The following is a 12100-nucleotide window of genomic DNA, read 5'->3' on the forward strand; positions in this document are numbered from 1 at the left end:
TTTTCACAGTTATTTGATTGAGCTTTTCTCTATTAAGGAACCTTGACTTCAATTTTGCTTTCCGCGAGATAGTATGAGGGTTGGAGGGAGGAGTCTGATCAGTGGCTTATTTTTCATAGCAGCGCGCACAACATTCCTGTCCTAAACACATAAACAGCTAACCTCAATAAAAAAAATACAAAGAGCCCGTCGGGCTTCGATTCTGCGGTCTTTCTACATAAAATTCTCGAGTAATAAAGCACACTAAGGCATGGGATGCCACTAGTTGCCGATAGATCAAGACCATGAGACAAAAATTGAAAATGATGTTTTGGGCATGACATATGAGCACGATATCATTATTGAGTGTATAATCGACTCGATAGCTGCGCTGGAGACAGACTTGGGTTCCTTGATTAGACTGTGGGGAGGGACTGGTTCGATTATTATCAGAGAGGTTAGTGTAAGGAATATCCGTTTATATCGAACTCAGTGTACATACGTACATGTCCGAATCTAAGTTTTGCTCAGTTGTTGCAGTATTCTCTAGCTGGAGCTAGGGCGATTGAAAATATTTAGTTGAAGTACTCTGATCCGGGGACTTTCAGGCATAGTATGGGTGTTTTTGAAACCTAGGCTGACGATTACTTTTGTTTTGTGGCTCGCAGCCATATATGTGTATTTATCAAGGGAAAGCTAAGGGCTAGAGTTCACAGACCAGGCTTCGGTAGAATAGTTCGATAGTAACGGCGTATTGCTAATTATAAGGAATCAGTTCGTCATGGTGAGTAAATATCGTTTTTCCCATGCCAAAGTGAGTACATGCTCTGCCCCAACATTATCTGACATGAGCGGGTTTCAATGCTTCCTCGTTAAAATAATACTAAAACAAAGCTCCTCTGAAATGATGGGAGTCGGCCGGGGATGAGAGCATGGCCGAGTAGGCTCGACGACCCGTGTGCAAAGATTTCCCCCGAAACTATCATTGCCTAGTGCTATCACGTATTCAGCGCGCAAGGTCAGGAAGGTTTTTCCCACCAGAAATGCGGAGTTCTCTTTCTTGCAGAAAAGGGTTATCCTTGATACTATCGTTATTAGGTGTTGCTACTACCTCTTCGACGAGCTGAGCCTTGGTAAAACTTAGGCATGTTTCGGGATTTGTAGAGATCCCTGATTTTGATGGCGAAGAGTCATTTAAGCTGTGAAGATGTCATCAATTCGCACCACGAGGACAAAGAGAGAGAACTTTACATCATGTACGGTCGATACTCTGAGCAGAGCTGGGAGATAGAGAAAGAAATATGGGATATATTAACTCGAAAAATACAGATAAGGTATCTCTAGCATTGCTACGTACACAAATCGGGCAGAACATGATATTCCTGGCTTCAGCGTGCTTATCTGATATCAGCGGATAATCCAGCTGATTGATCTAGATACCATTCACCGAACAAGGTTCATACCGTTCATAACCATATCCCCAGGTGGTCGGGGGGGGGGTTCGGTTCAACTGGCGCAGGGTAATGATTTCCTCCAGTACTATCATTGACCGGAGCATTTATCTATCTGGTGTACAGAACATCATCGGCTAGGGGTCAACCATTCCATTTGTGAAGATCATGGAGCATATCGACGAAGCACCACACCGGGAGGGGATGAGAAAGTCATACAGTCAAACTGAGTGACGCGAGCGGTGAGAAAGTACATAGCTTCATGTTTTGATGCGGTCGGTAGTCTTGAGAGTGCAAGAGCGTATGTTTAGTTACAGTGGGTCTATCTCTAGACGAGAATCATTAGCATTATTAAGTAATCATGATAAAGAGCTGCACTAGTAGTACTCTTTAACACACTGCTCGGCATCAGCAGACTACTGAAATTCCTAGTACTATCCCTTGGACGGATGAAACTCTCAAATTCGCAGCCTTCCTCTTTCAGCTGATACTAGCCATATCTGGTAACTGGCGTTGATTTTTGATTGGTTTTATTATTATTACCGCAAATAAAAAGCAGCAATATTACCTGACTAAGTGCGTGCACGGTCCAGGCTGCGAATTTGAGAGTTTCATCCGTCCAAGGGATAGTTACCATCGACAACTCAGCTCAATAATATAATGTAGGAGTACGAGCATCGATGCGCAGGCAGACAGCGAGACAGGCATCCCAATATCATATCTTTAGTGAATATCACGCATTTTGGAAGTTTATCGCACATGGGCCGCGGGAATGGGAAGCTCTCAGCCCTGAGCTATGAAGTGAAATTAATGATAGCAGGTTTGCATCACCGTACGACAATTTTCTGCCCTGTCTAGCACTACTTTCTTTTAACCTTCTTTTCCACGTCCCGGGAAACCTCCCGATGGAAGTCGACCATGTCGAGTTGCAGAACTCCTCAGCGGGAACTACCGCACCACACTTAAAAGGCACTTCTGTCTCACTACAACCATAGAACCTTGTACCCACTCTTCTTCTACACCAATCGCGACTGGAAAATAGGCCGTTGCACTACTCTACCAAAACCTACACCATCGATCTCCTGGAGAGAACCCAAAGTGCAAATGTGATATAACCATGTGCTTAATTTAGCAGACAAACAAATCCAGCCCTGAAAACGAGTTTGTTTGGATGGCCCACTTTTACACTTCCGTAGGCCCGTATGCACGTCTAGGGGTAAGATCGGGAATGGTGTACGATAAAGTGCACTTTATTCTGGCTGGGACATTCGTTGGTTGGTGGGCTGATATGCAATTATGTCAGGAACTAACGACTTAGTTTGATCTATGCAGGCCAACTGTAAATCTTTGGATGTTTCCCTGATACAAATTACACAATGATCACTGGTTGATGAGTGGGATTGATGGCCATGGGCGGATTCGAGGAAATGTAGTTTTAAAGGCATATTAAAGCGAGTAATTAGTTTGGTAATAGCTGGGCTTCATGTTGATTCAGGGCTGAAAAATGGCAGTTCTCGAGTCGCAAGTGGAAGATGGGTAGATCGTGCATATACGTACATGGGTACCAATCCGAGGGAAATAAATCTGACATAGTCTATGGGCTTATTGGTGTGAGACCCTAGACCCGAGGAGTCTGACCATTATAGTAGGCTATCCACAGGAATCAGAAAGAGTAAAGCCAAGCTTGAATGATGACTGCCTCTATATCACTTAAGAACTCCATGCTCCGGAAACGCTGGGGTCGATACGACTCATACACACAGTACTTTTTGGGAATTGATTGACCATTAATTGAGCTCTGATGCAGATAGAGCTCAATGCTCACTGAATCAAAATATAAGAGTGATATGGTGTATTATTTACTTAACGTTCGATTTTAAGGTTCGGCCCCTAACCCACATGTGTTGGGGCATAATTTGCCCACTCATAGCTCAAATATCAATGATTAATGAGTTGTTTTAGTACGAAAAGAGGGCATCGAGATTCAAAACAGAATGGAGTCGGAGATCTTCCTGCGCCGACTAAATGAATGGTGAAGAATTGTCTGCTGATCTGTGGTTAGGGTCGTTTCCTGTAATTCTTTATACGGGCAGGAATTAAGCACGAAAAATTGCAAACCAATTTAGGTATTGTGGGGTGACAAAAGTTCTCGTGATTTTCGCATAGCAACCAGCAGGGGGATTGCCAAAAGACCAATCCACAAAGTCGGCAATTGGAATTTATACCTAAGAGGTATGTTCCTATCAATCTTAAGCTCTCCAATCATGTAGCTATCTCCTGAATATCTTTTGTAGTTGTGGAGTTATGATACATCGACGTACAAAATCACGAGAACTTTTATCACCCCACAATACGTTATAGTACCTATTTGAGAGATCTCCAAATAATAGGAAGAGTATAAGCATAAAACTAGTGCTATGTAACTCTTGCAGTAACCTTATCCAGAACTTTACGTAAATAAGCCTTCTATCTACATGTTTTCTCAGACTGTGTAAAATAATCCTGACTGAGTTGTTAATTTATATTTAGCTTTGAAGAAACTACACGTGTAACTTTTTCGAACGTTAAAAATCCTAGAGACCTTTTGTCTTCCAAATTCATGAGAGGTTTGGGAGCTCTCTATTAGAGCTGTTTATAGTTTGTTGAATGCTAGATATGTAAAAGAGGGATTTAGAGACCGATCGTCAAGTCTGATATTACGCATAGGAAGGAATCAATTAATCTGTTCAAAAACATTGCTTCTATAGAAAGTGCCGGCAATGCCAACTTATTACAATGAAGATTGATAAGTTGTTTGTCAAGCCTTGCATGGATTATGTGTGCAGGGAACAGAAAGAGGGTTCTATGGTACTGCCTGCAACTTTTGTGGGGGTTTATATCCGGCCGAATCTTTTTCACACCATGAATTATGTCATATAGAGGACAGATAAGGCGGGCTAAACCCAAATTTCTTTCTTTAATTCATGATTATGAGATTATTAATTCCTGGTTTTCCTAGCATCTCAAGCTTAAGGAGCTCGCTGAAACCTGATACTAAGGATGGAGCGAAATCTTGAAGTAGGAAGGTTACCGTAGCATGAAACAAGACGAGACGGAACCAACCTAATTTTCTCGATGTAGTCATGGACATGCAGGAAGACTTTTGTACCTACCTATCTGCTATTATGTCATTCTCATTATGACGGGAATTATTTAGGGAACATATCACCAGATCGCCGTTTCGTTCCCTATGGCACAACGAGCCAGCCATACCACGTTACTTTTGTATCGATCTTACTGTGTCATGAAGTGCAGTATACCAGCGGGCTAGTAGCACTCTGGTCATGTAGCCCGTACTCGAGAAGAAATCCTGCATTCGAATACCATTGAAGTGCCTGTTTCAAGTCGTAATACAAAACTAAGGCTTATAAAGGGTGTAGAGACAAGTCAAATATGTATCTTATTGCCCTTCTCATATAGTCTCGTAAAAGCTTGTTATACATGCATGCATGCAAGGGGAGTAGGTACAGATTTTCTTTTCAGGGTATGGGGAAAAATATTTCCACATGCAAAATTAAACGAAAAAAAAAAAAAAAAAAAAAAAAAAATTCCACGGAACATATACTGTACCGGCGATCGATTGATATTATTTGGCGGCGGAGTATTTTCTTTTGCTTTCTTTCGAGCGGGGTTGTTTTTGAACTCCCGTGTGCGGTGCAGTGCAACACGAGCACAAGAGTGCACTCTTTGGACTTCTGTCGTTTATAATGCCTTCTTCGGGAGGGTTGCAATCGAAGCGCACATGCAGTACCAGGGAATCAAGGTAGAAACCGTACTCAAGTAATTTATTAACCCGCTTAAGTAAGAAATATTATGTATAATAATCTAGTCACTATTAGCTGGAGGAATGTAGCAACACCCACATTCTTATTTCTGACAAGATCCATTCATTCGGTCGTGTACCCCGAGATCACGTGGCTCCCAGTGGTACAAACCAACCATGGATCAGCCTTGCCTAAACAATTATTACTATTGATTGAGATTCCGAAGAGGTTAGTACAGTACTGGGCATGGGGGTTCGGAGTTACTATGCATCTTGGTGATGTCAGCCCTACAAAGGGTAATAACCCTTCCTCTCTTAATATGGATAGGGAATAGTCAGCCTGAAGCTTTGACCCTCATGCTCGGAGGAAACGATCATATGAGTATTATACGGACGGTTCCCACAAAATGCGAGATCACGGATGAATTGGTAGGCAAGTTTCCTTGACCCAAGTATCGACCCATCCCAGGATTATAGAACCTTCTAGGCCCAGGCCAAGGAGCAGGAATTTGTCTTAGCCAGTGAAATATAAATGACCAAGTTTGTAAAGTTGAACAACTCACTCCCGATGTTAAGGTGATATGAACATGCAAGGATAGGTCTAAAGGATTAGTTGTCCTAGTGGCGTGAGAGATGGAGCAATGATTTGGAATAATTCCTCTGTATGCGATCGTTGATATCCTTCGTCAAAACCACATATACGTGCACTATCAACTTTAAGTGAAGGTGCCTATCCGTCATCACTCACGGACCCATGGTGGGTTTTGAACGATTCAGACTGGAATCGGAATCGGAATCGAGCCAGGCACTAATAATATATCATATACATTGCCAAATGTGAAAGAAAGACTCGTATTCACGTATCGGAACAATCAATGTTTTAGTGCATCACATATTATCACTCGCTCGTGGCAAACAACAGTAGTCTCGCCTATTGTTCCTGAGTTCATCCTATGGCTTTTACAAACGGCCATATCGAGGAGTCTGTTAGAGATGATTGGGTGATCGAAGGCTGACTGACGGTAAATTGTTGCACAAAAGCAGATCAACCGTCAGTTTGCTGAATGTATTAAAAGATTAACCTATGCAGGCGTCCGTATCGACACGTATATGAAGATGGGTCTTAAAATACATGTTAGACCACGCTTGGGAGTTAGCTTGATACTGTTAAAATCAAAATTTAACCTTAAACAGGTCCACAAATAGACAAAAAGGACAAAGAAAATCCCACGATACGTCTAGGTGGGCATGGGGCTGTCTTCGGGGGAACTCACCTTAGTTCTCACCTAATTAGATTTTTAACACTCTAGTGTGGATGTGTAAAGATCGCCAACGCAGGCCTCAACATTAGATAGATTGTGGAGAAGCAGGTGCCAAGATGCAATAGTTGCTATCAATAGTAACACACCTACAACCATTCAGGTCCGTATTACTCCACCAAGCAATATTTTCTACAAAGTGCAAAAGTATACGATACTAGTGCATTCTTCAAAGAAGCCCACTATATCTTGACAAGATTAATAGAGTTCGCTTGAATTTGTCAAATTGATTACTGAGCGACAAAAGTGATTATTCTGGACATACTAAATCTTCAACTTACCGAATATAACTACAAGTACTGGAGGATAGTAAATGCTAGAGGTAGACCCCGAGTGTATATAACACTGATTTAGTAGTGTTTTCTAAAGATGCGAGCAGTGGATATGATAGTATATGCCTTTGCGAAGATACGTCTAGCGGTGTGCGCCCAATCACCTTACCGTTCGGTACCTGTTGAATCGCGGGGGAAGATGAGTATTCAACTTCCTCGGGATTATCTCGCGATCGACGGTAGTGTGCCAGCGGTACCTCGCCTGATCTCAATAGAAGCTTAAATTTAGCATAGAAGTGGCTATGTGGTTGTACATAGGTCTCATTGGCCATTGGATGGAGGTGTACCAAAATACGGGGGTAAGCGAATGATGAACGAAACCACCTCAGAGGTTCCGTACGGAGTAATCCGTTTGAGCTATTACACGACTACAAATCAAGTAAAAGTGCCCTACTACCTTAATATTTACGTCCGAGAACGTAACCCGAGTACTAATATGAGGTTTACAGAGATCGCACTCGCGACAGCAGGTATTTGGTACCCGAAAATGCAACCCGCTCATATGAAATTTCTCTATAGATCTACCGGATAGTCAGTAAAAAAAAAACACACCTCAGAGCTGCATTTTCTGTTACCTATTGCCCGCCGCGAGAATAAAACGGTCGATTCCCATCTGTGGCTTTCTGCCAGGAGATACAGAATTTCAAGTACTTTTTAGTTCCATGGAGCAACCTGGCACACCCAAACAGATGCGAGTTGAGGTAAATGTAATCATATCATCCTCGTAGTATTGCAATTGGGTTGTCGTTTTGGGTGCATCAAAGTGTCCTTTGCTTCCCGTGTAAAAGTGCAACAAGAGGCACTATTTTCTAAGATAGTAGTACGACAGCTGAGAGAGAAAAAAAAGTGTTGTGGGTATTCAAGGCAAAGCTTGAGTGATGGTGAGCATCGCGCGGAGAGGAAGCAAGGTTTCTCGAATATTAGTAGTATTAGTTGGCTCATGTGATAGCTAAGACCAATATAGGAAACCCGTGAAGCTTTTTACCATGAAACGGGTCCTATCAATACGATAAAAACGCCCTACCATGATTAATTAGAAATAGACTGCACTACATGTGATATGCCCACAAGCTGAACTTACTTCACAAAGCATCACTCTGGTGCACATGATGATCGTGTCAAGATGGATGGAACACTCGAAAGGCCTCCTTTGTACCACATAAGATCCTCTGAGAGACATCATTAGCTAGTAGTAATTGTTTTAGGCTTACTGGGAGGTAGTTTTATTTCTTCGCGGGCGATATGTCTAGCCATTGGAGGCTACAGACAAAGGAACTGAAGGTAAGCTGGACACGTCATAAAAAGAGCTTAATGCAAACGTGTAGCGCCATTGAGCTTTGACAGTGAGTGATACGATGCGATGAGTGAAGGCCCATCGCAGCTTTCCATATTGCATCGAGCAAGCAGTGTGCTACCAATTAGAATAGTTTTTCCTGATCTAGTGACGTTCATTGAAATTAGAATTCAATCCTCGACGTATTCTTCTAAATGGTGAAAGGAAAACTATACGGAAGTTCTTCAATGAGAGAATTCGCCTGGATAGCATGTATGATGTCGATTAACCTTGAGTCCAAATTTCGGGTGCCTCGAGAAGCCTAAATCTGATTGGTTCACTAGTACGAGGCTATTTTCGTGTTTCCACTAGTGGTGTGGAGTAGAAATGTACCGACAGGAATCAGCCGCAACTATCGTGAATTGTCGCCCCACCCGATAGAGATCGAGCTTCTAGTGATCCCGACGTAGTTGACCGTGCGCGTGGTCCCTAGAATATACTCATACCATAGAATATCCACCTTGATAGTCGTGAGAAATAATATAAAGACCCGGTCCTCGAGCGCCCTCAATTGATATCCAGACAACCAGCCCTCAACTGAGTATTCCAGAAACAACATCTACAACTTCAACAACCACAGAGACATTCAAGATGGCCCGGTACTCTTTCTTCTCCTACTTCCTACTTTTTTTCCTCATCGGAATCTACACCACCCAAGCCTTGAGCGTCGGCAACGAAGGAGGTCTTGGTAAGTAACTTTCAGTTCGCACTATACCGTGGGAAATACTGATCTTGATTTCCATCCACAGAAAAAAGGCAATCTTGCCCGTACGATCAGAAATGTGGATACATGTGCTGCAAGCCCGACGAGAAGTGCGAAAACAACAAATGCGTTCCCAAGCCACCAAAGTGCGATACCTACGGTGGAGAGACTGTCTGTGGCAAGTTCTGTTGCAAGAAAGACGAGAAGTGCGAAGACAAAAAATGCGTTCCCAAGAAACACTGCGACCACGGCCAAACAATCTGCGGAAAGGATTGCTGCAAGCCCGACGAGAAGTGCGAAGACAACAAATGCGTTCCCAAGAAACACTGCGACTACGGCCAAACAATCTGCGGAAAGGATTGTTGCAAGAAAGACGAGGAGTGTAAAGACTACAAATGTGTTCCCAAGAAACACTGCGACTACGGCCAAACAATCTGCGGAAAGGATTGCTGCAAGAGTGACGAGACATGCGACTACGGCGTGTGCAAGAAGAAGTGTCCCTATGGGCAGGTTATCTGCAACGGAAAGTGCTGCGCTGGAAAATGCGAGTATAATGTCTGCAAGACCTAGGGTGTTTACCGTTACTTCTAAGTTTTGGGAGTAACACGAGGTCTGGTTTTTCTTTGAACAATGTTCATTACCAGTGTTTCTTTTCGTTGATCGCTGTCGGGGGTAACTTCATGTTTTGGTGGTTGGAAATTTCCTTATAACGACTCACTGGTTTTCCTTTACTGTACGGTCGAATGAAATGAACATTTTAACGGTGACTATCTGAAGTTCATCTGTAGACTCCATGACGATATTCATCTCCGATTGGCTCTGACAGTGGAGCTTCTTTCGGATCCGAGTGAACTATTTCCGATTCAAGAGATAGTATAGGTAAAGGTGAATGGTCCGCGATGGCGCGATCCACTATGAAATTTATCGTAGGCGCGGGGAGATAATTTCTGCAGAATGAATCTCTTAGCCCTTGGATGCCATTTGATCTGATTTTGGGTTTCTGGGTGATAACGAAGCTCATGAAGTGGAAAGTAGATACGCCTAGAGTGCGTAGTGTTAGAGGTTATTTAAGAGTGAAGTCATAGAAACGAAATAGAGAGGTAAAGGGGCTGAGTGTCATCTTATAGCGGAGGTTGGGTTATGGGAATGGCGCGAGTTTCGGGTTGATGTCGTTTTATCTCCAGATATGGCGTTATCACTGTTGTTTCCGCAATCTCATCTCTACCGCGGGCCAGGAGTCAGGGTCTTTTAAGCAGGATGGCTCTGGCACAACACAGGAAGAACGCATACGCGTCCTTCGCAGATCTCAACCCATTCTAGGGCATGTCCCGCATCAAAAACCTGGTACATGACGAAGACTGTTCATTAGAGCAAATACATGTAGTAAATAGCAAATCTCTCGGGATTTACAGCTGCAGCTCGACCCTCATCCTGGGTAATGGAAGGACATGTAATCTCTGGCGTTCCTTCTTGCTCTGTTGTCCGAACGAAAGCTGCGCCCATCCCAATATTTCCAATTGACCATGGAGGCATGTAACCATTGGTAGGCTCTGACGAGTACTTGGGAGGTGATTGTCTTCGTGGTTTGGCGCAGTGTTCGGGTTGCCAAGAGATCAGCATCCATCATGATAAGATGAGATAAGATAACACCTACACCCCCCCCCCCCCCACAAAGGTTCCAGACACCTAAGGCTCCGTTTGGAACAGGCAAATAATGGTTGCAACGACCCAAATCATGATCCTGGACACGATTGGGATTTGGCGGATTTTTGACTGTTTGGATACCCAAACCGTAATTTGGCCAAATTCCGATTTGCAACCAAAATACAATTGGTGGGGATTGTGGTTGCGACGCTGCCATTCCTCCAGACAGAACCTTCGCGGTTACATACGTTCAAGCTGCCTTCAAACCCGAACTAAGTAAGAATATCCCAATAGATGAAGTATCAGCGCCGGTAGAATTTGATTAAGTCAGCCAGCAGTCCCTTCTAAATTCATAGATAAGATCACTGGATAAAAAACACCGGTAAGTAAAGCTGCAATGACAGGATCTCACTCGATAACAAAGGCCCTAGCACAATCCTACGATATGTTATTGATCATAAAGGAGTCTATAATTGTAAGTTTTCGTATTATTCATCGGCCTGGTGGTTGGAATATGAAGATAGAAGGGAAGGACTACATAGCGAAACAGGCTGGGAATCACAGGATATCACTCGGCATCCACGCGAAAATAGTCTCCTCTGGAGAAAATGCCTCTGAGGGTCCAATCAAAACACGGGAAGTCAACTCCGAGACAAGAATTTAAACTCAATATGTTCCTTGGAATACACAACGAGATGGACTTTCATGCTTAATTTTAGTTTTCTGGCTCAGAAGCCATAACTCAACCCTTCCTGCTCGATTCGTCGCTTCCAACTCTCTATGTGCGGTTTGGGTCTGGTAGGTGGCCGATTCTCTAGACATGATTTATATGACTTCTACATTCATTCAATCTTTCATTCTATTTTGCTCCTATATGGGATAGGATGCTAGAACAATGTTTCAGGGGGTGATATTTTTGGGGGATTGTGGTTCGCACGGTATCGTGCCTACCAATATTATTAGGATAATGAAAGACTCTAATAGCAACTGCGGATGGAGCTGAGTCACCTATCAAGAACCTCCCATGTATTGTTTGCTGTACTTGCAATCATTCAGTCCATGCATGTGTTCGAGGGATATGGCGCGTGCGGGGCTTGGTAAATCGAGGAGAAATTCTTACTCACGAGTTAGTACGTTGGGCACTGGTATTCCTCCCGCCCGCGCCGGTGTTGTCGTGGATAGTGAGGCGAGGTAGTAGAAGTAGATGTGAAGGTTAGTGGAGACAAGGAATGGCGGATATGATGAATAGGAGGCTTGGGTAGAGAGAGGTTGGATAGTTTAGGTATAGATGTACTAGGTGTAAGTAATGTATGATACTTGTATCAATGGGCGTACGTAGACACGGTGGGTGTTCAAGGATGACTTCCTGATATGTTTGATGAGTAATCTCGTGTCCCTTCCGTCAATCATGATAGTGCACTTAGGCGGTCATAGAGCAGAAGATTTTGCGGTTTTGTTTTTGGGTCCCTGGTGACAAAAGGATGTATTCCTAACCTTAAGCCAAAAGGTTGTGCTGAGATTAAGTCTGTACACCCCA

The 12100-nt window shown here is 43.3% G+C and overlaps 2 protein-coding genes across 2 annotated transcripts; one reads left to right on the top strand and one right to left on the bottom strand.

Annotated features, from left to right (window-relative positions):
* Window positions 1–6683: 6683 nt before the first annotated feature.
* LAJ45_01513 (uncharacterized protein) lies at window positions 6684–7496 on the bottom strand (the record flags this gene model as incomplete). The annotated part of the gene is made up of 6 exons (XM_046111106.1): window positions 6684–6733; window positions 6833–6867; window positions 6950–7002; window positions 7062–7085; window positions 7281–7404; window positions 7459–7496. 6 exons carry the CDS (start codon window positions 7494–7496, stop codon window positions 6684–6686), a joined length of 324 nt encoding a protein of 107 aa, XP_045976284.1.
* A 1311-nt stretch (window positions 7497–8807) lies between these two features.
* Window positions 8808–9489, top strand: LAJ45_01514 (uncharacterized protein; the record flags this gene model as incomplete). Its single annotated transcript, XM_046111107.1, has 2 exons — window positions 8808–8904; window positions 8966–9489. The coding sequence occupies 2 exons, from the start codon at window positions 8808–8810 to the stop codon at window positions 9487–9489; spliced, it is 621 nt and encodes a 206-aa protein (XP_045976285.1).
* Window positions 9490–12100: the final 2611 nt, after the last annotated feature.

The sequence above is a fragment of the Morchella importuna genome (genome assembly GCF_003444635.1).
Source record: "Morchella importuna strain M04M26 chromosome Unknown Morimp01GS002, whole genome shotgun sequence".
Classification (NCBI taxonomy): domain Eukaryota; kingdom Fungi; phylum Ascomycota; class Pezizomycetes; order Pezizales; family Morchellaceae; genus Morchella; species Morchella importuna.